Source organism: Lynx rufus, unplaced genomic scaffold (genome assembly GCF_022079265.1).
Source record: "Lynx rufus isolate CCGP_SWC_20201006 ecotype Redwood Valley unplaced genomic scaffold, mLynRuf1.p SCAF_6, whole genome shotgun sequence".
NCBI lineage: Eukaryota > Metazoa > Chordata > Mammalia > Carnivora > Felidae > Lynx > Lynx rufus.
Genome location: NW_025814878.1, coordinates 6323431 through 6348643, shown reverse-complemented (window position 1 = coordinate 6348643; position 25213 = coordinate 6323431). Strand labels below are relative to the sequence as shown.

The 25213-nt window shown below is 43.0% G+C and overlaps 1 protein-coding gene across 3 annotated transcripts in view; it reads left to right on the top strand.

Moving 5' to 3' along the window:
• The window catches only part of TIAM2 (TIAM Rac1 associated GEF 2), a 136279-nt gene that overhangs the window by 48269 nt on the left and 62797 nt on the right, over positions 1–25213 (top strand). For all 3 annotated transcript variants that reach the window (XM_047102739.1, XM_047102740.1, XM_047102741.1), the window contains 7 exons: positions 5327–5512; positions 6198–6344; positions 18112–18273; positions 19878–19982; positions 20189–20267; positions 22560–22652; positions 23764–24027. In XM_047102739.1, the coding sequence (XP_046958695.1) occupies positions 5327–5512; positions 6198–6344; positions 18112–18273; positions 19878–19982; positions 20189–20267; positions 22560–22652; positions 23764–24027 (1036 nt within the window). The remainder of the gene's footprint in view (positions 1–5326; positions 5513–6197; positions 6345–18111; positions 18274–19877; positions 19983–20188; positions 20268–22559; positions 22653–23763; positions 24028–25213) is intronic.

Sequence of the window (25213 nt, the reverse complement as noted above, 5' to 3'; positions counted from 1 at the left end):
GATTTCCATAAGTTGAATTCTTTGGCTCGGTTTGATAGGAAGTGTATCCATTATAAATTGGAGTGAATTTTACGACGTGTGAATTCTCTCTCAAAGGAAAACAAAACAAAACAGATTCTCTAAGCCTTAGCTGGGTGTTCCGCCCACTAGTTAACTCCAGTGCAGTCTCTGTCGCTAGCAGGATTCTCCTGAGAAGGTTAGGTTGTAGTGCTTGGAAAATACTTCAACTTGCTCTACCAAGAGGGAAAGACTAATGATCTTTGAGGACAGACCTTGTAATGGACAAATGACCAAATGCTGTGATCAAATGACTGAATGGTAGAAAATATTTTTCTAGGGGTATTGGGTGTGGCAGGAATGTGCTTGTCATCGTTTTTATGTATCACTTATTCATGTGTTATTTTTAGCATGAGGCTTCCTCTCCTCCCCTCCCACTTTCTACAGCAGACCATAATCTTTCTGAGCTCATTAAATAAATATAGCTATATTAGCAATATTAAGGAGGAAACTTTTGTACTGCTTTTGTGACAGTGCTTAAGTGGGGGTTTTCTTCCTTAATGTTGTTCTTTGTGATTTTTTCTTTTGCAGTGGAAGTTAATTCCTTAGAGTGAGTTTTCTTCATGCCATTTTTCTGTTTTGTGCAGGACGTTAGAAGAAATAAAAGCTCAATCTGCATAGAATTTGAGTTTTTATTTTCATGTCCTGATATTTATTTTAAAAGATAAAGAAATGTCTAGGGACAATGATCAGTGTTTAAGGAATTTAGAAAAGGGAAACACAGCCACGATTAAGGGAGTTGATTTTGGGCATTTTAGTTTTTGATAATGTTAGAAAAAAAGTCTCCAGAAATTCCCTGATAAATGTGATGTCAGATAACATTACTGTGTTAATGATGATGGTGATTAAAATTTACCGAGGTAGCATTGCAATAGCTACAAAACTGTCTTCTGTTTCTCTGCCTTATAAAAACGTATCTTTATCTCCTCCTTTGTCTCATCCTTGAGGGGTAACTGTAAAGTATGTTTATCTTTTTAGTTAATGTCACTTAAAATTTGGGCTGAACTTGTACATCAAACCTGGAAGGAGACTGAAGGCAAAGTGTTCAGTACGAATGGGGCACCCAAGTGAGAGGGTAGATAGTCTCCCTTCCACATGGAATGCCTGGGGATTTGGGGGAGAAGTAAAGGCGACAGTTGGATGAAAATTTACAGGAGAGTTGCCCCAGTGGGTGTTGAATGGCACACAGACATTACGAGTCTTACGAGTGAGAGGGCCTGCGATTCAGGGGCTGCTTTGCAAGTGCTTGATGGTAGCTTCTCCACACATGCTGCTCACCTCAGGATCTTCTCTGGGCCTTTGCGGGTCTGGAAGGGCTAGCTCGTTACGGGGCCCTGGTCAAGTCACCTCCCTCTGGGGCTTCAGTTTCCTCCGCTGAGAAATGAGGTTGTAGTAATTGCAAGCTCATTGCCTAAGTCGGCGGACTTTCTCAGTGTCACAGGGTCTGTTTTGGACTCGTGGATCAGCCTATCTACTTCCCCCTTCCCTCCAAGTAACCCGAGCATGTGAATCCATGCCCTCCTGATACTTTTACCTGGTATTCTCCCAATTCCTTTCCTACAACTTGGGTGAGTCCGTGGAAAGAAAAATGGAATATTTCATTGTTTCTTATCCAGCCACAAATCCTCATTTAAAAGAACCACAGCCTTCCAAACAAGAGAAATATTGTCTTTGGATATGGAATAGATGTGACTAATGATGACTGACTCTGCTACAGGAATCTATGGAGCTGAAGGCTGTATCAGCCAGGGTTCTCCAGAGAAACCCAGCCAGTGGGATGTATGAAAGAATATGTATAAAGAGATTTATTATCACGAACATAATCATGTGACTGTGGAGGCACGCAAGTCCCATGATCTGCAGCATCGGCAAGCTGGAGACCCTGGTGGGCTGATGGTGTCCTTCCCATTCGAAGGTTGGCAGACTCAAGACCCAGGATGAGCTGGTAGTTCAAGTCCAAAGGCAGGAAAGAAGCCAGTATCCCAATTTGAAGGTCACCAGGCAGGAGGGATATTCTCCCTTACTTGGGGAAGGGTCAGCCTTTCTGTTCTTTATTCAAGCCTTCACCTGATTGGACGAGGCCCACTCATATTGGGGAGGCCATCTGCTTTACTCAGCCTACCCATTTAAATGTTAATCTCACCCAAAAACACCCTCATGGAAACACCCAGGATAACGTTTGACCATAACTGTGGACACCCCATCGCCCAGTCAAGTTGACAGACACAGAATGAACCATTTCAAAGGCTGAGTCAGGATGAACGTGGGAAACATTGTTGAAATGGAGAAGTCATCAAGTCCCTTTTCATTTACATTTTTTATGAAATTCAATTTTAAAACGACCTCTACAATGTAGAGTATCGACTGAGATAGTAGTTCTCTTGAAGCATCATCACATATGTTAGGGACCATCTTCATGCTGTCTGGGTCTCCCAACGATGTAAGCATCTGAATCCATTTTCTTCTCATGAATTTAACTGCATTTTGGGTGGAAATGTCTAGGCTGACGATGATCACAGTGTTTCTGACAAGATTTTAAGACTGCCTGGGTATCACTGAGCCAGTGTGGTCTTCACTTTCCAGTGGTGTTTTGGTGTGGAGTCACATAAATACATTAAAAACAAAAACAAATGTTGGCAAACTGCAGAATTCAGCGAAAATAGGAGTTTCGTCTTCCCTAATCTCTCACGATTGACCTAGACCCAGATTTTATTTTACTTCTTATTTTTGTCTTGCTAATCCACTGTGGATAGCATGGGCTTCTTTTTCTTGGAGTATCCAGTGCCCCACTGGTTTTCTTTCCTCTGATGCTTCCACCCCCAACAGAGCCTCTAGAGATGACCTCATAAACGGTTTCACATGGAGGTATAAATGAGGGATATGCTTTAATAGACTACCCAATCTGGAAACATCTACATGTTATTAGAAGACAAAAGAATGCATCTGTAACTGTGGATTTTCAGGAATCCGCTAGAGAAGATATTTGAGAGGCAGAACTGGGAGTATAGTTTTCACTGTGCCTCACAGCTTCTGGTAGCTGGTAGCTCATGGTTGCATAATACCTTTTCGTTACTTCTGGAATCTAGAATGCGCTCGTGTGGCAAGCTCAAGAAGAGATTTGCAGTTTCAATTTGGACTGTCCTGTTAGTCTAGAGCTGTGGTCCTCACTAAGGCTATGAACCAGGATTGTTGGAGTTTGAAATGGGCTTCACACTTAGTGAATAGACTCTTCAAGTATATGGCCTGGACGTGTTCATTTTTAAAAGCCAACACATCATTCTGGTTTTCATAAAAGGCTGACCCCAGGAGGCTATCGCATCGCTAATAAGGATGTGCAGAAGCTTAAACAGGTTCAATTCACTATGGAGATTGAGCATTTCAGAATACTCTGGGACTTTGTTGTTTTGCTGACACACCATGATGAATCAACAAATTATTTTAAATCTTGTAGCCATTGTGTTTCTTTCTTTTTTAAAACAATTTTTTTAATGGTTATTTTATTTTTGAGAGAGAAAGAGCATGAGCGGGGGAAGGGCAGATAGAGGGAGACAGAATCCGAAGCAGGCTCCAGGCTCCAAGCTGACAGCACAGAGCCTGACGGGGGGCTCCAACTCACGAATGGTGAGATCATGACCTGAGCCAAAGTCGGACGCTTAACCGACTGAGCCGCTCAGGCGCCCCTCATTGTGTTTCTTTCATGTAGAGAAGGTATACGGTGACCTTCCAGAGGTACCCATCCAGAGGACTTGGAGGGAGACTGGAGAAAAGCCAGACTTTGTAACTGCTTTTCTCTCCGGAGAGACTGCAGTGAGCATAGTGGTTAGTGTTGGAGATCTTGCAAAATACCATTTACCCGGTATTAAGGATTGGCCTTAAAGGAAAGTTTGCTGTGAATAGTTAAAATCTGCTTGGATGCCTAACATGGCCAAACTAGAGAGGCAGCTGTTGCAAATGAAGTGACATGTGAATCTTAATGACAAGCCTTTGCTGTAGACCTTCTCCTGGATGTGGCGATGGCTCTGGCCACCGTTGGAAGGCCAGCTTTCTGCCCTGCCGCTGAGTCTCGTGTTGGTGAGCGACTAGAGCCTTTTTCAAAGGTGATACGCAAACAAAATGTGTTCTGATCCTTGGAAGAAGGGGGAGTGCCCCCCCCCCCAGAATTTGAATATGTTTCTTTACCAGTTCATAAGTTCAATTTTGAAGAAGCACATAGAAATTTCAGTTGTGTAAATAATTAGATGTGTTTTAATTTATTCAGATGTATATTTAAAAACAATTTTTTTAAGTTTATTTATTTTTGACAGAGACAGAGTGTGAGCATGAGCCGGGGAGGGGCAGAGAGGGAGGGAGACACAGAATCCGAAACAGGCTCCAGGCTCTGAGCTGTCAGCACAGAACCCGACACGGGGATTAAACTCACAAACCGTGAGATCATGACCTGAGCTGAAGTCATATGCTTAACCAACTGAGCCACCCAGGTGCTGCTTATATGTATAGATGGTGATTATTCTCTATACATTTAAAATAGGAGTAAAAGCTCTCTTTGTCTTTATCCCTGAAGTCCATTGGCTTTCTTTTTTTTTAATGTTTATTTTATTATTTTTGAGAGAGAGACAGAGTGTGAGAGACAGAAAGCGAGGGAGACACAGAATCCGAAGCAGGCTCCAGGCTGAGCTGTCAGCACAGAGCCTGATGCAGGGCTTGAACTCGGGAACAGCGAGATCACGACTTGAGCCGAAGTCCGACGCTTAACCGACTGAGTCACCCAGGAGCCCCCGTATCCCCCGTTTGTTTCTTATTATGTTGAGTCGTTTATTCAGAATGCACAACAGTGTAAAGTCACTGTGTCCATTATCCAGCCTCTGTCTGTGTGCAATTCCATTAATCTGGTTGAAGATCATAGGCTGTAAATGTGCAGGGAAATTAAAGTGAAGTAACTAGCTTACAGGTGTGCCTCCTGCTGTAAGTTGCCATGGGTCAGGGTGCCGGAGTTCAACAAGGGTCTTGCTGTCTCGGCATGTGTGGTTTTGTATTGGGACCCCCGGTTTTGTTTTGTTCTTGCCCTCCTGATGAGGTACAGCGCCGTCAGACCTGGCGTGTTTAGGCAGGAGGGCTTGAGATGGGGTGAGCAGGGAAGGCTGATTTCAACCGTGTGGCACCTGCTGAAACAAATTTTTCCTTGGCGGTTTGTGAAAGGCATCCTATTTTCACTTGGATCCACGAAAACTTCTCATTTTAATTTAAGTTACCCCCATTCTTTCCAAAACAGATCCAGCAGTGGGAGCAGAATCTGGAAAAGTTGCACATGGACCTGTTCAGGACGCGCTGCTACCTGGCCAGCCTCCAAGGCGGGGAGCTGCCCAACCCCAAGAGCCTCCTTGCTGCCGCCAGCCGCCCCTCCAAGCTGGCCCTTGGCAGGTTGGGCATCTTGTCCGTTTCTTCTTTCCATGCTCTGGTAAGCTCCCGGGAAAGGCTGTTTCAGTGGCTTTCGGGGAGACTTGTGGATGCTCACCTTTTCCCAGTTGGTTGCAGTTCAGCTGTCCTATGACTTGACCCAGTAACTGACCAGGGGCCACCTGGGGCCAGACACTGAGGGCCTGGAGGGCGGGAGGCATCCTGCTATCAAGAGCCCTGGCTTCTCCACTGTTTCTTCGAGGAAGCCAGCCACTCCTAGACCGTGATTAAATATTCGCATCTCCATCCGCCTTTCTGTCTGGTAGGCTTCGTACCGTCAGGAAGGTAGAAAACCCTGAAGAACAGCAACAGGGGTGTGAAGAATTCAAGGACTAAATGAGGCGTATTTTGTTTGCGCTTCGCGGAGCCTCTCTGGGTTTTCTGAAATGGCCTCTGGGTGGCTGGCTTCTGTGGCGAGTACTGGCTCTCGCCTGGGGGTCTGCAGATCATTTTGCCCACCTGCTGCCCACCCTGGAGAGATCTGAAAGTGGTAACTAGGTTCGTGTTGTCCAGATAAGAGGCATCTGAAGGGCGCATGCGTTTCTGGTATGTGAGGCATGCGGTAGCTTTCGGTGCTGGTCAGGACACAGGCTAAGCGAGCAAGGTTTATTCCTGTTCAGGCAACGGTGAGTCCTGTCCCCCAAATAATGACGTTTTAAGATTTTTTAAACTGTGTTTTCAATTAGGTATGTTCTCGAGATGACTCTGCTCTCCGGAAGAGAACACTCTCCCTGACCCAGCGAGCAAGAAACAAGAAGGGCATATTTTCTTCGTTAAAAGGACTGGACACGCTGGCAAGAAAAGGGAAGGAGAAAAGACCTTCCGTAACTCAGGCGAGTTCCTCGGTACGGGAGGGACAGCAGACTTAGTGGAAAATCCTTGATAGTCAGCACATCATAAATGTTCACCATCCATTAAGAATGAGATAAAAGTTGACTCAAAGGAATGCAGCCGTTAGCACGGGCTTTTTCCAAATGACAGCATGCAAGTGGCTCGACCTCTTTTTGGCGCTTCTGTAAAGGTATTCTCGCCTTGCTCACACCTGCAGCGCCAGGAACACAAAAATAACACTAATCAGAAAAGAATTCACACTCTTCATTGCCTTTAGAATTTTTTCCCCCCGCATAAGAGTTTCCATTAAAACAAACACGTGAAATTAATAATAGACTAACGGCAACCAAATTCTATCGATTGTGCCACTTCTCTCACTTCATCTTTATGATACAAAGTAGGCATTTTGTCATCCCATTTTATAGATGAGTAGCCAGAGACCTGCAGAGGTGAAGTCACTTCCTCACGCTTGTTCGCACAGCGCCCGCAGGCCAGGGCTGGCCTTGACCTACCTGGATCCAGAGGTCTGCAGCATTGGGCTATTGCAGCCTCTGCTTACTGACCAAGCAGGGCACCTGTTCTAATATTTTAAAAATAATCTGAGCCCCTCTTGCTGAAATGGGGCCCGTGTACAGTGAAGGGTTTTAGAACATTTTGAATATTCCTGTCTGAAACATTTCCTAATGACGTTAATATGGTATAAGATGATGGATTTTATTTTATTTTATTTTTTTATTTTTTTTTTTCAACGTTTATTTATTTTGGGGACAGAGAGAGACAGAGCATGAATGGGGGAGGGGCAGAGAGAGAGGGAGACACAGAATCGGAAACAGGCTCCAGGCTCTGAGCCATCAGCCCAGAGCCCGACGCGGGGCTCGAACTCACGGACCGCGAGACCGTGACCTGGCTGAAGTCGGACGCTTAACCGACTGTGCCACCCAGGCGCCCCAAGATGATGGATTTTATATTGCAGGTTGATGTGTTTTTAGGATTATTATTTTTTCCAAGACTATTGAAAAGATGAGTCGTCCTGTGATATTCTGATCATTTCAATGAGAAGGAACAATGTGATTAAGGCTGACGAAGTTTTGTTTTTACTTTTGGCATGTTGTTATTCTGAATATGCTTCCGGTAACATCTCTATAATGTTCTATGGATATTTGATTGTGTATCCTAGTTTTGCGAATTGCATAAATAACCCATAGAACCCTCTCCTTTGACCTGTTCACAGCCCTGAAACAATAAAGGAGGAGGGGGTTGGGGGTGGTTAGGTTGACCTAAGGGGGCGGAGACACATGAACCTTCTGTCACATGGCCTCTGTTTTACATACTCCCATACAATCTTTATATACTCCTGTATGATGGAAAGAGTGTCACATTTAAAGTTTGTGGTTCTACTTGTTCTTTAATTGCAAAGTTCTCTTGTGTTGGTTATCAAGGGAAAAATATTTCTTTGTTATCGATGGTAGTTCAACAGTAGACCATTGGTTAATGCTGGGCTTAATTTTTGAATTGAACTTCTGTGAAGTTTAAATAATGTTATTTGAGTCAAATTTTGGCTTTAGTCAAGACAGTCAATTCTGTTTTTTTTTTTTTTTTTAAATTTTTTTTTTTCAACGTTTATTTATTTTTGGGACAGAGAGAGACAGAGCATGAATGGGGGAGGGGCAGAGAGAGAGGGAGACACAGAATCGGAAACAGGCTCCAGGCTCTGAGCGGTCAGCCCAGAGCCCGACGCGGGGCTCGAACTTCCGGACCGCGAGATCGTGACCTGGCTGAAGTCGGACGCTTAACCGACTGCGCCACCCAGGCGCCCCTTTTTTTTTTTTTTAACATTTATTCATTTTTAAGAGAGAGAGAGAGACAGTGTGAGTAGGGGAGGGGCAGAGAGAGAAGGAGACACAGAGCCAAGGGTCCTTAGCTCTGAGCTGTCAGCACAGAGCCTGACATGGGGCTCAAACCCATGAACTGTGAGATCATGACCTGAGCTGAGGTCGGATGCTCAACCGACTGAGCCACCCAGGCTCCCCAAGACAGTCCATTCTATGTAATGATGATAAATAGCTTGATAACTTGCTTATTTTTCTTAAATGTTGACATGTAACTAACTATATATGAGCATAATATGGTCTTTACTCCATCATACGCAGTAAATGTTCTTAATGTAAGATTTCTTGAGAAAAAAGCATTTAAACATGTTTTATTTATTTACTTATTTACTTTTTAAAATTTATTTTAATATTTACATTTTAGTTAACGTACAGTGCAGTCAGTACTGGTTTCAGGAGTACAATTCAGTGATTCCTCACTTACGTACAACACCCAGTGCTCGTCACAAGTGCCCTTCTTGGGGCACCCACCTAGCCCATCTCCTGAACATGTTTGTTTCAAAAAGATACGAAATTATGATGTTTTTATTTATATGACTGAATGAAATAGATGTGCTGTAGGTATCCATTTAAATGGCCAGTCCTTTAATGTTTATTATTTTACTACAAAATCTAGAAGACAAAAATTAGAAAATAAATTGTTCCTTGTTCCTCTACCGAAATACAACTCCTTTTATTTATCTCTTTTAGTTTTTTTGATTTGAGAGAGAGAGAGAGAGAGAGAGAGAGAGAGAGAGAGAGAGAGAGAGAGAGAATCTCAAACAGGCTCCATGCTCAGCACAGAGCCCTATCTATGCGGGGCTTTATCTCATGATCCTGGGATCGTGACCTGAGCTGAAATCAAGAGTTGGATAGGTGTTCAACCAACTGAGCCACCCACCTCCAAACACAACCACTTTTAATATTTAGCTGTATTTCTTCACAGTTTTTGTTCTGTGCACATTCGGAACATAGTTACAAGCTTGATCATGGTGGTTTTGTGATCTCAGCTTTGAGCTCTGTTTCACATCTTCAGAAATGTGTACTGCTTGGTTAAAAACAACATCAAGAAGATTCAGGATTACTTGAATAATATATGACATTATAGAAAAGTGAAATATATAACCGCATGGGAAGTTAAAAAAAAAAAAAGACAACGTTAAAGTTAAAACTTTAAATGTAGCACAGTTAACACTTAGTATAAATTCTGATGTGAAGATCCTGTAAATATTATGGAACTTAAAATTTTAAATACTGAAAAGGGGTAGCTGCCAAATGAACATTGCAGCGCCATTTCATTTGTCTCCCCCCCCCCCCCCCCACCCCCGGCCTTTTCCTGTCCATCAGATATTTGAACCAAGTAGCAGTTAAGGATTTTCTGGAATTCTGCCATCTCAAAACTCTGTAACTCCCGTGAGGGAAATGTGCCTGTAGGGGGCAGCCATCTTGTTTTACATTGATGCAAATGCTAAGGTTAGCGGGCAGTGCTAGTCCAGAATCTTTATGTGAATCTGTTGAAAATAAATTTAGTATTCAGATGGTCTCTAGTGGGTAAATAAGAAATATTCTCAGAGTGCCAAGTAATTTTGAAGATCTCTAAATTCATGGGGAACCTCTCTTGAAAATGGCATGGCTAGACTAAAATCAAAGTAGCGACTTTCACTTACGCATCCTGATTGCTCAGCAATACTTACCTTGTTTGAGAGTGTAGTGAATCCAAAATCGCATTTGCCCCTCAGGGTTGTCGGAGATCTCCACAGATAGTACTTCCATGCTGTGGCTCACCAGGTGCCCTCAGTGGAGAGCAGAGGGTCATTTCTAGTCTCCAGAATGGCTCGACTGAACGGTTGCTCAGAACCGTTTCTGAATGGAATCGTGGACTAGGGTAAAGGTTGTCTGGATGAGTGTATGCTTTTTCTTTGTTTTTTTTTTTTTTTGTTTGTTTTTGTTTTCAAATTCATACCTTCCCCTGAAAGCTGTGTTTTGTGTTACGGAATGATTGCTCTGTCATCTGCACCAGATCATTTCATCTTGGGTTTTATGTCCAGTGAACCTCTAAACTATTTGTTGAGGCTGAAACCTGATTTTAACAGGCTTGGACAATTTTAATACGCTTTTGCAGAAGTAGGAAGTGTTATTTCAATCAGTTAATTGGGATCATTCAGTCAATTGACAATTCGACTAGACAAAACCGAGAAATGATTGAGTGTTACACTATTGATGGGTCCTAAGGGGAGGGGTAAGGGAGGTGCTTTCTGGTGATTCTCAATTGTACAACACAGACAACTCCCTCTTCTGCCTTCGTGTGAGTTCGGTTCCCACTGTGGGCCCCAGGGCTGTTGAGTATGCTGTTGTTATTGTTGACCCTGCTCCCAGCGGGCTGCTCTGCCTGAGGTGTCCTCAAATGGGACAGAAAACGTCCGCCCCAAACCCCTTTCCCCTTGACCTCCCATTCTCAGAGGTCAGGGGCTGCCAGAGGGGGTGGTGTGAGAGGGAATGGCCGGTGCCAGGGGCTGTGTCGCTGGGTTGTTTCTCTCTGTTCCCAGTGCTCTCCTTTTGCTAGATCTGACCAGCCGTGGGGCCACAAGGATGCCAAATCCAAATCTTCCTTTTTATAAATCGCGTCATCAAAACGTCAGACTTCTATAAACAAGTGTCAGTAAACAACTTCCATTCCCTGCCCCTTTACTTCTATACCCATGTACAGCCTATTTCAAAATCCAGACGGAGTCACCATCCTTTTTTTCACTTGATTAAAAAAAATTGTATCTCCATTACAGGTTTCCCCACTGATTGGAAGTAGGGGATTCCTGTGAAACCTTTTGAAAGTGGAAGTGTCCTAAAGCAAAGAGGCAGACACGATTAATTTATATGGAAAACATTTTGAGCATTCCCAGACCCCAAAAATAACCTCTTAGGCTTTTCGGATACCTTCGGGCACATCTTGCTAAAGGATGCGTAAAATAAACGGAGGTAGAGCTCAGATGCTCCCAGACACGAGACCGTTCAGTGCTCAGGTGCCGAGTGTAGCTCCCAGGGAAGGAGGCTGGTGGTGCCGCTCTTGGTTGTGGGGTGTGTGTCCTGTCTCTATAACGGCTTCTTGCAAAACAGACACTGAACGCATTTTTGCTTTTCACCTGATTTCATCAAAGTGAGAATCTATAGATTTCTTTCAGTTAGCTGTAACAGGTACGCATGTAGGTCTTGCATGAAAGCAAAGTAGCACATTGTGAACTGTGGAAAAGCGGGAGACACCTGTGTTTCCTTGTTTCTTACTACCTTTAACCCTTAGTGATACGACCCAGCCGTGTCTCCTGGGGAGGCTAGTAATAGGGACCCTTGCTCTGTATAGTTTATATTTAATGGTTATATAGATATTCTTTGTCTGTAGCACCTTGCTAAGGATATAGTATTGCTTAATGAATTTTCCTTTCCTCTATTAGAGAATTTTTTATTTTTATTATTAGAGAGTGCAAGTGGAGGAAAGAGGCAGAGAGGGAGAGGGAGAGGGAGAGGGAGAGAGAGAGAGAGAGAGAGAGAGAGAATCCAAAGCAGGCTCTATGCACAGTGCGGAGCCTAGTGAGGGGTTCATTCCCAAAACCCCGGGATCATGACCTGAGCCAAAATCAATATTTGGCCGCTCAACCGACTGAGCTACCCAGATGCACCTGCCTTTTGCCTGTATTAGATGTAGTCCTTTAATAATAGTTGAGAAGTGTTTGATCTGCAATACAAAAGCCATAATATTAAGGTTGTATCTCTTCCCTCATTAAATAACAATTTAAAGTTCTTTAGAAGTTAAGAAATTATATCACCAAAGCATTTTTTATTAACGGAACTTATGTCAGACTTTGAAAATAAATTTTGCTGGGGAGCCTGGGGGAGGGGTTGGTTCTTAAACGTCCGATTGGCTCAGGTCATGATCTCATGGTTCATGGGTTTGGACCCTGTATGGGGCTCTGTGCTGACAGCTCAGAGCCTGGAGCCTTCTTCAGATTCTGTCTCTCTCTCTCTTTGTCTGCCCCTCCCCCACTCATGCTCTGTCTCTGTCTTTCAAAAATAAACGAACATCAAAAAAAAAAAAAGAAATTTTGCTAAAAAAGCTATTGATGGTTAGAATTAAGCTTAGTGCTTATTTAAATTGGGCTCAAATTACCAAATGATCTTCTTGCGATTTAATTGCTAGGTCCCACCAGTGCTATCGTGGATGAGAGGCAAATATTCAATCTGTTTTTTAAAGCATATGAGCTTAAACATTTATTCCTATTTTCACTAAAATTTGCCTCTGGCATAGGGACACTGAAAAAATTCTTTTGACTTCTACGGCTACTTTAATGGTGTATTTATCATTTCTGTGCGACAGTACTCAGATAACTAGGTTTAAATTGAGTTGCCGGTGGAATTAGAGATATTTGTATTTTGTGTCTCTGGGACTTAAAATTCTGCCTATAGCTAGTTGAATAATATTTCACTAGTTTTCCTCTGCTAATCATTCTTGGAGAGTATTTACAAGTTGCACATCTATTTGCATATAGTCAGTGTATCATGTCCGTGAGCGGCACAGAAAGGCAGCCTCTCCTGAGCCTTGGTAGGGAGGGGTCACAGGCATTTTTAAATATTCCTGTCTAATTGGTGCATCCTGTAACAGTCCCAACACTGAGTCATCCTGATTCAAAATCTGTTAAGTTTGGAGTAAAGCCAGTCTTATTTGAGCATTTTTGAAAGGACATTTTGGCGAGCCCAAAATGAAAGCTTTTCATAGAGTACTTTCTGATGAGCAATAATGAGTCGCAAGCAGTGTTCGAAGGGAGGTGTTTGTTATGGAGATAGTGACAACAAATCCCCTACTGGGGCTCTGGCCCACAGCTACCCCAGCAGCTTCACTGCAGAAATAGTGGAGCCCGGAGGCCTTGGCTGTCTGTCTTGGAAAATTAACTTGGGGTGTACCAACTTTCTGTGGCTGCGAGTGAATGAAGTATTGTCACATGAGTCATTAGCTCCAACGTTAGTAATGTTGGTTTCTTAAATGGAAAATGTGAATGAAACCCACTTACTCCTGAACATAACCTAGTAGTCTGTTGAAATAGAGTTAGGAGTGTGGAACCCTCCACAACCTACATACATGTACAGATAGATAGGTCTTTGTTTGCCTTTCAGATCAACTGATGTTTGGGCATCGGCCCAAGAAGGAGATAAACACTTTTCTCCTCCATGACATTTTACTGTTATTAAGAAAACCAAGAGCATGTAACTCCTTTTGTGTTTTCTCCTCATCTCACTTGCTAATAGACTTTCCTTTTATCAGCAACTGTGGTAGAGGGCCCATTTGTGACAGCCAGATTGTGATTTTGCTACTCACTTCCCTTCAGTGATCCAAGTAGTAATTACAAGCCATTTGATCCAAAAGCATCTGCTGTGAGAACATGCGGAGTTTCAATTTTCTCTCCTTGAGGCACACTGAGCATAAGTAATTTGACATGTGCTTTCAGGACCATTAATGGAATAGTAATAATAAACGCTTCTGTAGAAGTCGCCTCCAAGGAAGGCAGACCTTAGCTAGTGGGTCTGTAGTGGCCATGCCTGTGGTTCAGTGATGATGATCCCATCATCTCGTGGATGGCCAGAGCTGACCACACGGTGGTCTGGGCCCCGGTAGCTCCCCAGGGTTTTGAAACAAAGGATGGTTCTCAGGTCGTTCTTGACAGCGGCCATTGTCGAATTTTGGTGGTTAAGGCCACTAGGATGTGATTCTGCAGTCCCGACTGAATTTCAGAACAGTGCCCTTGCATTGTACCAGCCCTTTACAGTTTATGTGCCTTCAAACGCCATTCCTCACACCAATCTCCTGACCTCCCCATGAAGCTGGAAGGTTTTAGCCCCCCTTTAAATGTGAAGAAACGGAAGCCCAGAGACATTAGATAAGCAGCCTACCCCAACGCTGGGATTTGACCGGATTGATTGTCTGTTATAATTTTGCTATGTTCATCTTCTCCAGGAATGGGAAACCTTGAGCGGGCTAATTGGGAACTAGTTTTTAGTGGGGAGGATTGTGGGGAGAGCTGGGGGAGGAGGCAGGTTGGGGGTGCACAGCCTTGGTGGAGAAGCCGACCATGGGCTTCTGGATGAGTGGTTCAAAGATGCACAGTGCCTCTGCAAAGGATAGTCTGGCAACAGAGCTTTCCAGATGGCTTAGTTTGTTTGCTTGCTTTCAAGATTCTCTGTTCGCCTTAGGAAAAAGAATACGGGAGAATATTTTATCTGGCTTATTGAAAGTAAAGCCATGTATATATATTCTCGGCATGGATGGATAGCACTGACCCTTGAGGGAATCAGTTTAGTTTTTACTCCAAGTGGGCAAAGCTCACGACAACGTAGGAGGTCTGTAAACACCTAGCCTTTTCTTCTTTTCTCATTCTAATCCACTACTCAGCTCCATATTCCTGATATTTCTTTGGAATAACCAGATTTTTACCTTTCTTTAACTGCATGTTTGAGGTTGTGTGTTATGCACAGGACAAAATTGCATTTGAATTTTCATTGCAGGATCTCCTGAGAGGCTAGGAATCTTCCAGAGCCTTGGCTTTGATAGGCATCATCTCTTCCATCATTTACTCAATCTTAGGTCAGTGGTGAGACTCGGGAAAGGATTCCATGGAGCAGCTGTAGGCACAAAGCCTTGTTTAATTGAATAGAATGTGAATAGTCTGTCCTTCCTTCCACTTTGGCCTTTACCTGCAGCCTTTCTCTGGTCCAGGACTTCTTCCCCTTCAATAATCTCCTATTTCTTTTCTTGAAACTTAGGGAAGATTGAGTGTATAAATCTTGACACTGTATAAATAGGGCAGCTTTCACCTTTCAAGCCTATGTATGACTGTGAATTTCTAGTTGCATCCAATTCAGTACCCATGTGCTGGATATGTGGTGGATGCCGAATGCACTGTGTCAAGGGTCAAGGGAGACCCAGAGTTGGAAAGACAGCCTCTGCTCTCTGCTTGGGGATGTGAGAGTGGCCTGAAAATGACTGTCCAGTTAGCTGGGCATAGCTGACTGCTACAACAGGGATATAAAGACCGTAGACTCATTTTTAAAAATTAATTAATGAATTAGTTAATTTTAACATTTATTTATTTTTGAGAGAGAATACAAGCAGAGGAGGGGCTGAGAGAGAGGAAAGCACAGGCTCCAGGCTCTGAGCTGCCAGCACAGACCTCGATGTGGGGCTCGAACCCATGAACTGCGAGATTACCTGGACCAAAGTCAGATGCTTAACTGACTGAGCCACCGAGGTGCCCCTATTCATTTAGTTTTAAAGTTTATTTATTTTGAGAGAGTGGGGGGGGTGTGGAGAGAGAGAGAGAGAGAGTGAATCTCAGGCAGGCTCTACACTGTCATCAGAGAGCCCAGTGTGGGGCTTGAACTCGTGAATCATGAGATCATGACCTGAACCATATCAAGAGTTGGGCATTTAACCAACCGAGCCACCCAGGAGCCCTGACAGTAGACTCCTTTAATTGAGTAGAATTAGGGGTGCGAGGGAAGGGAGCAGGAGAGACTTCATTAGTGGCGGAGGGGGTAGCAGTTGAAACAAGGCTGAAGGATGTATGGGGTTCAGCCCTGAAGCTATGGGAAGATAAAGCAGGCAAAGGAAATGAAAATGAATAAGGTTCTGGAGGCAAGAGGGTGCTGGGAGTGTCAGGTGAGCCATTTTGTCCAGTTAGAATGGTAGTGTGTGTGGGTGGAATAACAGAAAAGAATCCAGAAAGGTTGTGTGTCCATTTCGTGGGGCGGTAACTGCCAGGTTGAGATTTCTGTAGTGCAGTGGTCGTGAGCACAGACTGCAGCCAGGTTTCTAGGTTTCAGACTCCTATAGTGCCACCATCCAGCTCACCGTGTGAGCTTGGGCTTGGGCAAGTTTCTAGACTTTGCTGAGCCTCGTTTTCCTCAGCTGTTCCACAGAGGGTCAGGACAATGCATAGAGGGGTGTTAGTGAGCGAACTGATAGCATGTGAAAAGCTGATTCCATCCAGGGGCGCCTGGCTGGCTCATTCAGTAGAGCATCACGCGACCCTCGATCTCAGAGGCGTGAGTTCAAGCCTCATGTTGTGTGTGGAGCCTACTTAAAAAAACCAAAAAGCTTATTCCATCTGGCCCCGTGTAAGGCAGGTGCTCTATGATGGACAGTGAAGGATGGGGACAGGAGGGCAGGAAAGTTGTGAGTTTGCATTTCTCGTGTGCCCCCCCCCCCCCACCTGTCGATCTTCAGTTACATTTTTCCTGTTCTGCTCTCAAAGTGCAGGATTAAATTGCTTTGCAGGAGTACTGGACTTCCTTCCTCTTGGCCTGGCTTCTTGTGTGGTTTCTTACTCCGCAGTGACCTCTGCTGGGCTTTTACTTTGCTTCCGAGCAAGCGTGGTTTGAGAGGTGAGGTCTGTACCTTTAAGGCGGTACCTGCTCATGGCTGATGCACCTGGCTGAAATTACTCCCCAGAGACAAAGTATCCGGAGGTTGAATCAGAGAAGGACAAGCCATCTGTATGAGATAGGATCCTTCAGGGGAAAGCGGGTCCGTGCTGGTTTCCTGCTCCTTGGCTGCAGGCATCTATCTGTTCCTCTCTTTTTCTCTTTTGGTTTGACACGTGAGGTGGATACTCATTCTGGGCTATGATCATCTTCCCAGAAAATGACAGATCCATGACAGATCTAGAAACATCACTGTAAAGAAGAATGCCACATTTTCCAAAAGGCAACACAGACAACTTGATTCTTCCTTTGCTTTTCTTAAACCTGTTCTTTTGAAATCTTTAACGTACCTATTCTACTTTTTTAATCCTGCGTTGGAGGAATTTTTGCTCTGAGGGTTTTTTTTTAATGCATGACATTCAAAGTAAAGTCATCCATTGATGATAACTTTAATGTATGATAGGTAGGATATAATAATGTGATTGTATTGAATCTATATGTAACATTTTCTAGTGCATCAGGTACTTTCACATCTATATTTTTTGCTTGCAAAATCTGTATTATATTATTAATATCCCCTTTTACAGAATAGGAGACAAGGCTCAGTATGTGAATGTCCTGTCCTACTATTAATTAAACGGTAGAGTGTGTAACTTGAACATCAGGTTTTTTTTATTTCTAATCCCTAAGTGTTTTCTACCAGGCTAGTGTAAGAACCTAACCAGAGGACAACATTTCCGAGTTGCTTAATAAATGTTAACCGTTTTTGTTTATAAATCATGTTAGCATGAGGTTATCAAATTACCATGATAATGGGGTCTAGGGAAATAAATATCTTGGGGAAAAGCTTCCTTTTAAAGGTGGTATGTTTGGAGGTGATGATTTTTAAGTGTCTAGATGTGAAATAACTGAAAGAAAGAAAAAAAATGTCTCCAGGATTAGAGACTGATTTGAAAAAAGCAAGTAGAAATAAGGGAGAAGAGAAACATGCTTGGATTAAGTGCAGTTCAGGTTAAATTGTGGGCAGGCATCAGTGGCCATAAACAAGAGCGTGTTGAAATTCACTGGGTCAGGAATGCAGATTTCACAGGGCCCTTGTCAACAGGCAGTTCCAGACCCGCGAGCGTGGATGCCAAGCACGCTTGTAGCCACAGTGTCGTGTTCTAACTTGGGCTGAGTGGCAGATGGCACGTGGCTAGGATACCGGATGGCTAGGACACATTGTCTTCCAGTCAGCCTTCCTGGGCTTCAGTTTTTGTGGGTCCAGTGATTGAAGAGACACCGGGCTTGTCTGTCCCAGAGGTTTAGGAGAAGCCAGACATGCAAGAACTGTGGCAGGGCTTTCTATAAAATACACCATGAATCCGGGGGACATTTTTTTAGTAGTGTCTGTCCTTTGTTTATCACATCTGTCTAAATTTCCTGTGGTGTCTGAAAACAGGTTGATGAACTGCTGCATATATACGGTTCAACAGCTGATGGTGTTCCCCGAGACAACACATGGGAAGTCCAGACTTATGTTCATTTTCAGGATAATCAAGGAGTTACTGTAACGATCAAGCCAGAACATAGAGTAGAAGATATTTTGACTTTGGCGTGCAAGGTAATGGGTTTGGCTGCAGAACTGCGTCTCCATAGAAATAATCGTTAATGTTGCCCTCCTATGCCGAAAGATTAACATCTGTTAATCAACATGCTTATTAATAGTCCTGTTTATTAACTTAATTCACATTCTCCTCTTCCGTCTTTTAGCAGAATGAGTTGTTAGGTTATGGCCCCTTGCCTTCGTGAAGAGAACCTGAGCTGTTTTACTGAAATTTATATATGCCTTTAGAATTAAATGGAGACGTATTAGAATAATTTTTAACATCTAGAATAATTTTGAAGACTGTTGTTATTGAAATTCCTTAGAGACGCTGCTCTGGAAGAAAGTGGCATAAACTTGGAAGTAGTTTGATTTAATCCTAAACAGTTTTACCGAGTTTCTCCAGACTGAACAAGTAACTTGATACGCCATTCACAGTTGCGGCCTGGAGATTGTCATGAGATGATGTTTCACTCATTATTCAAACTGGGTTTTCCTTCCGAAAAGAACATTTATGCCAAGTCTTAAAAAACCTGAGATAAGACTCCACGTCAGAGCAGATGTTTTTAATCCACCAGGTGGCGTAGCAGAGCTGAGCTATTTTTAAGTTTTCAGAGAAAATGCCATCAAATACATGGTAAGAAAAAGCATGTAGACTTTGGTAACTCTTTACCAGGTACACAGTAGGTGTGGATGATCTTTAATTTATTTATCTTTTAGCTTTCTTGCTTTGACTTCAGCCTTAGGATACCATTTATGTATGTAGCTTGCATTCTTATGAAAATTTCCTTTCGCTCTGTCATGTAAGGTTTTTATTCAGACAGCCCACAATATTGCTTTATACCCACAATGTCAGTTATGAAGTTCATAAGTCTTCTAAATGCTAGAGGATTCCAGAAGCAGTAGTGGGTCAATTAGATCCAGTTACATAGGCCTGGGATCAACTCCTGAACGAACAAATGAGTGCGTGTATATACCCTTTCCTTTTGAAAAAATTTTGGAGTACGCAATCCTAAGTCTGTGACTGTTCACATTTCGCAAATTAGTAATGAGAAACAACTTCAAGCTAGGTGAAACCAATGTATAAAAGGGTAGTATTTGCTGAGATGGTAAGCTCTATCAGGTGTATACCACCATAACTTCTTAAAGTACATCTCCTGCCTTTAGTGACAAGCAGTGTCATTTAGAGAAAACCTCTTTATTAAAAAAAAAAAAATTTTTTTTACTGTTTATTTTTGAGAGAGAAAGAGACAGAGTGTGAGTGGGGGAGGGCAGAGAGAGAGGAAGACACAGAATCCGAACCAGGTCCAGGCTCTGAGCTGTCAGCACAGATCCCGACAAGGGGTTCGAACCCATGAACCGTGAGATCATACCTGAGCCAAAGTCAGACCCTTAACTGACTGAGCCACCCAGGCGCCCCTGTAGAGAAAACATTCTTAAAAATAATGATCTGTGCCTTCTTTCTTTTTTTGCACATTTAAATTTGAACTCTTATATATGGGTTTAAACTCCACAAGCCACATACAGTATCTCCTTCAGGGATTTCCACTTTGATTTTGAATGAACCATGATGAGTTTAGAAAGAACATGCAAAATCTGAGTAGCTGTCATTTTCTTCACAGATGCGGCAGCTGGAACCCAGCCACTATGGCCTGCAGCTTCGAAGATTAGTAGACGAAAACGTCGAGGACTGCGTCCCTGCGCCATACGAATGTATGCAAGAGCAGGCAAGTGGTGTGCATTTAGAAAGGCTTTAGAAAGGGAACTTTGAGCCCCATCCATGGCCTCTTGATTTTAGAAGTATGTGGTTGGGGGGGGGGGCGGCGGGGGCGGGTCTTCGTTTGAATTTGGCATCTAGTTTGAAAATCATCGAAGTAAGTTTCCAAGACACCGTGACATTAAATTTTCTGATTTTGTTGTTTTCCTTTTGTAGGTTTATGATGAAATAGAAATCTTTCCCCTAAGCGTTTATGACGTGCAGCTCACGAAGACCGGCAGTGTGTCTGACTTTGGTGAGCCTAGGACCCCCTGTCAGGGAACCCCTGTCCATCCTCGCTTAGTTTGCCCCGGGATCTTGAACCTCATTTTTTAAAATTTATGTTTACGTTTTAGTGTAAACTATGACCATGGTTTCTGAACTTCCTTTCTCTCCTTTCATCTCTGTTTATTTATATCGGGCTAAAAAGAGAGGCATTAACACTGGGGAAAAATGCCAAAGTAATTAAAAGGAATGATGAGTTTGAAGTGATGGTAATTAAGAGTAACAACGAATCTCCTGCGTGCGAGGTGCTGTTCTAGGCTGGGTAACTTCTGATTCACCCCCCATGTCTTTGGTCTCAGCTTTTTACCTGCCTGGAATGCTGCCCCTCACGGTTCCCCTGCCCCATTTCCTCTTTTCTGTGTAAATCCACCATGCCTTCCAAGAGCTAACTGGAGGTCTTAACTTTTTTTTTTTTTAATGTTTGAGAGAGAGAGAGAGAGAGAGAGAGAGAGAGAAGAGAGTGGGGGAGGGGCGGAGAGAGAGAGAGAGAGTCCCAAGCAGGCTCTGTACTGACAGCATAGCACAGAGCCTGATGTGGGGCTCAAACCCAAAAACCATGATATCATGACATGAGCTGAAATCAAAGTCGGATGCTTAACCAACTGAACCACCCAGACACCCCATGAAGCTCTAACTTTCGTAAAGAAGGCTTATCTAATTGCCTTACCTTCAATTTAAAAATTGTCAGTGTTACCCAAGTCACTTTGTAATATTTGATCCTTGCATTTCCATATGTATGTATTTAAACTTGGCTTTGAGCTCCTCATGGACTGTGCTCTTGTCTAAATGTTCATTTCAATATTTTGTTCTGTCTTTTACCATGGGCACTCAATAATTAGACGTGATCAGTACACATCTCCATAAAAGACTATTTCTTGTTGGATACGTTGATGTAATTTTTCCCCTTGAAATGAATCCACCTGATCAAATTCCAGTCATTGTAATATGTTAATGTTTTCTTGTGATTTGTTCTTTGCTGTTTTTTTTTTCTTTTAATTGATATAATGGACATGCTCTTTGTTTCTTAATTTACATAGTCTGACCAATGCTGTATTGGTTTTCCCTTTGAAGCCTTCTTAGCATTTTGTCTGTATTCTTGAGGCCTCCACTCTACTTTCCGTGGTGGGTATTTGTGAATCTTCTTTGTGTTTTGAATAACTGAAGATACTTACAAAGATCCCCTTTCGTGACCAACATCTGCAAGGCTCTGCCTGAGGCACAGAGGAAACAGGGAAACGTCATTCTTTTTGTTGGCAAAGAACTCACCTTATTCTGGGACCTAGTCAGGGAAACGAGTGCTCCTAACTGTGGAATCCCAGAGAAGGGCACTCTCCAAGTGCGTTCTGAGGAGGAGCTGTCTCACCTGGGTTTTTGCATGTGGTCACATTTAGGGCAAGTATGGTATCCATCCAAGTGGTTTTTTACCTACTTAAAATGCCTAACCCCATATAGAGTTGTTTCTTAACAAACATTTTGTATTCGAATTTTATTTATTTCAGTAAGAATATCCTCTGGTTTCAACTTCTAGAAAATTTTTTTGAAAATGTGGTGAAATACACATAACAGAGTTTACCACTGTAACCATTAAGCACGGTTAAAAATGACCGTTCAGTGACATTAAATACATTCACGTTGTTGTGCAGCCATTAACGTCGTCCATGTTCAGAGCTATTTTCATCTTGCAAAACTGGAACTCTGTACCTATTAAACAATCACTGCCCATTCCTCCTCCCCCGGCCCCTGCCCCCCACCATTCTGCTTTCTGTCTGTATGAATTTGCCCTGAGTACATTATATTAAGTGGAAACCTACAGTATTTGTTCTTTTGTGACCAGCTTATTTCACAGAACATAATGTCCTCCAGGTGTGGCCCTGTTACAGCATGCATTGGAATCTCTTTCCTTCTTATGAGTGAATAATTCCTCTGTATGTCTACACTGCGTTTTGTTTTCCATTCATCTGGTGGGAGATGGTTGGCTTGTTTTCACCTTTCAGCTATTGCAGATAATGCTGCTCTACACGTGGGTAGATTGTCTCCGCTTTTGAATAGGGTTGTGCGCTCATATTAAACCTTTAGATCTGACACGTTCCCCTTTTCCTGCCCCTGCTAGATAATCTGTGTTTTCAAATTACTTGTGATTTGACTTTCTTGACACTGTGTACTTGTGAGAATAGATGTCCGGGGGAATACTGCTGATTGAGTTGGAGAAATTAATTAGTGTGCTGAATTTAGACTTGTTTTTTTCTCTTCTTTTCACTCCTAGGGTTTGCAGTGACAGCGCAGGTGGACGAGCATCAGCATCTCAGCCGAATATTTATAAGTGACGTTCTCCCTGACGGCTTGGCATATGGAGAAGGTCCGCATGGCACGCGGTGTCTCTGTTCTCTCTTAATTCAAAACTATGGAATGCAGTCTGCCTAGGGAAATTTTCTTCTTACAGTTCTGTCAGAAAATGGTTTGTTCTAGAATTAAAAATAAAGTAAACTTAATAGTTTAATTGAAAAAGCATATGCATAGGGCACCTGGGTGACTTAGTCAGTTGAGCGTCCAACATTGACTCAGGTCACGATCTCATGGTTTGTGAGTTCGAGCCCTGCATCAGGCTCGCTGCTGTCAGCGCAGAGCCCACTTCAGATCTTCTGTTCCCCCCTCTCTCTGCCCCTCCTCCGCTCACACTGTCACATTCAAAAGTGAATAAAACATTTTTAAAAATTAAAAAGAATATGCATATGTATGTGCATAGAGTATTTGTGTGTGGGGGCTGTGTTTTGAAAGAGACTACGTACACATACAGAGACAACATATATATGTATATGCACACACACAGACACATGCATGTGTACAGACAGTTGGAGAAAGAAAGTGGAAGAAAACAAGTGTTATTTCACAGGGCATTTAACATCAGGTAGAGGAACAAAGAGCTTTCCTGGCTGGCTCGTTCAGTAGAGCATGCAACTCTTCATCTTGGGGTTGTAAGTTCAGGCGCCACATTCGGTGTAAAGCTTACTTAACCCCTGCCCCCAGAAAACCCAAAACTGTTCCTCCTCCTCCTTTTTTTTTTTTTTTTAATGTTTGTTTATTTTTGAGAAGGGAGGGTGGAGGGGCAGAGAGAGGGGAGGAGAGAGAGAATCCCAAGCAGGCTCTGTGCTGTCATTGCAGAGCCCGATGCGGGGCTCGAACTCACAAATCACGAGATCATGACCTGAGCCGAGGTGACGCTTAACTGACTGAGCCACCCAGGCACCCCCACAAAACTGTTCCTTCCAACCCCAGTCTTGAGTGGGCTGAAATCTGTTATCAGTGGCATCCACATGCTGTACTCTTCAGCACTTTGTTTGAAGACCTCAGCGGAACGGTCCCTACGGACACATGGCTTGAGCTCGTAGCCGTCCTCCTCCTTCATGTTAAAATATCTCTTCCAGTCATCTCTTTTTTTTCTCCCTCTGTTTCCTCTTGCTTGTTCTCAGGGTTGAGAAAGGGAAACGAAATCATGACCTTAAATGGGGAAGCTGTGTCTGATCTGGACCTTAAGCAGATGGAGACCCTGTTTTCTGAGAAGAGCGTGGGGCTCACTCTCATCGCCCGGCCGCCAGACACAAGAGGAAACTTGTGTTCTTCCCGGTCAGACAGCGACTTGTTCTCAAAGGACCAGAAGAGTCTGCTGCCCCCTCCAAACCAGTCCCAGCTTCTGGAGGAATTCCTGAATAACTTTAAAAAGAATACAACCAATGGTAAGGCTCTGTTCCTCTCCCTTCTTCATTGCTGCTATCAACAGTTGATATTTTGAAGCTGTAATTTTGCTTGCAAACTTAGGTTATTTAGGCTGTTCGAAGAGTGTTTTGTCACTTGTTAGGGGGGCACAGATGCCAACCAAGTAGATTTAATAAAAATTCCATGCATTGTAGAAATTGGAACACTTTCACGAAAAAGAAAATAAATTTCTGCACAAAATAATATTCTTTAAAATCGCAGACTCTTTAAAAATCACCCACAGTGTTTTGTATTGTAATTGCTCTGTGATTGCAGATAAACAAAAGCCAACATAAATGCCAAAGTTGATTTTCTATTCAGTCGACTCTAAGGCAAAAACATTCTGCAGCAATCTCTTAGGTTCTTAGAAGAGTTGATACGATTTAATTCTGTCTCTTTTGTTAAGTACTGTTTTCTCAGTAAACTGCAAACTTTTTTTTTTTAAAGGTTAAATTTTTTTTTAGTGTTTACTTTTGAGAGAGAGAGAGCGAGCCTGAGCAGGGGAAGGGCAGAGAGAGAGGGAGACACAGAATCTGAAGCACAGAATCCGAGCTGTCGGCACATAGCCTGATGCGGGGCTCGAACCCACGAACAGCGAGATCGTGACCTAAGTGGAAGTCAGACGCTTAACTGACTGAGCCACCCAGGTGCCCCTAAACTGCAAACTTTTAATGTAGGCCATAAATTTTAAAATTTTGCCAACGCTTAAAAATGAAAAGCTGTATGCCAGCTTATTTTTGTAAAGGTAAAATTACCATATGAGGAATTAATCTGAAGGTGTGGATTTCTGAGCTTATTATTCATGCGTACTTCATATGTTGCAGGCAAGGAAGTCAGAGGCTCCAGCTAATACTGAAAACCTGTAGTTTCCCTTTGTATTCCTGGGGGAAGCTGGTCAAGCCCCCACACAAGACTGAGCATAGGGTCTTTATTGTTATGTGCACACAAGGGAGTTTTTATTCTTAATTGCAGTGATAACAGATTTCCGACTGACATCTCTGCATGATTACCAGAAATGAATGAAAAACACAAAAAGAGGAGTTGTTCAGATTTAATTATAAAGCAAGTTTATTAGGTCATTTTTGGAACTAAAAGAATCAGATGTAAGATTTGTGATTCAATAAGGTGTAGAGTGCTTTCTCCTCCTCTCTTGGGACTGTACTCCAA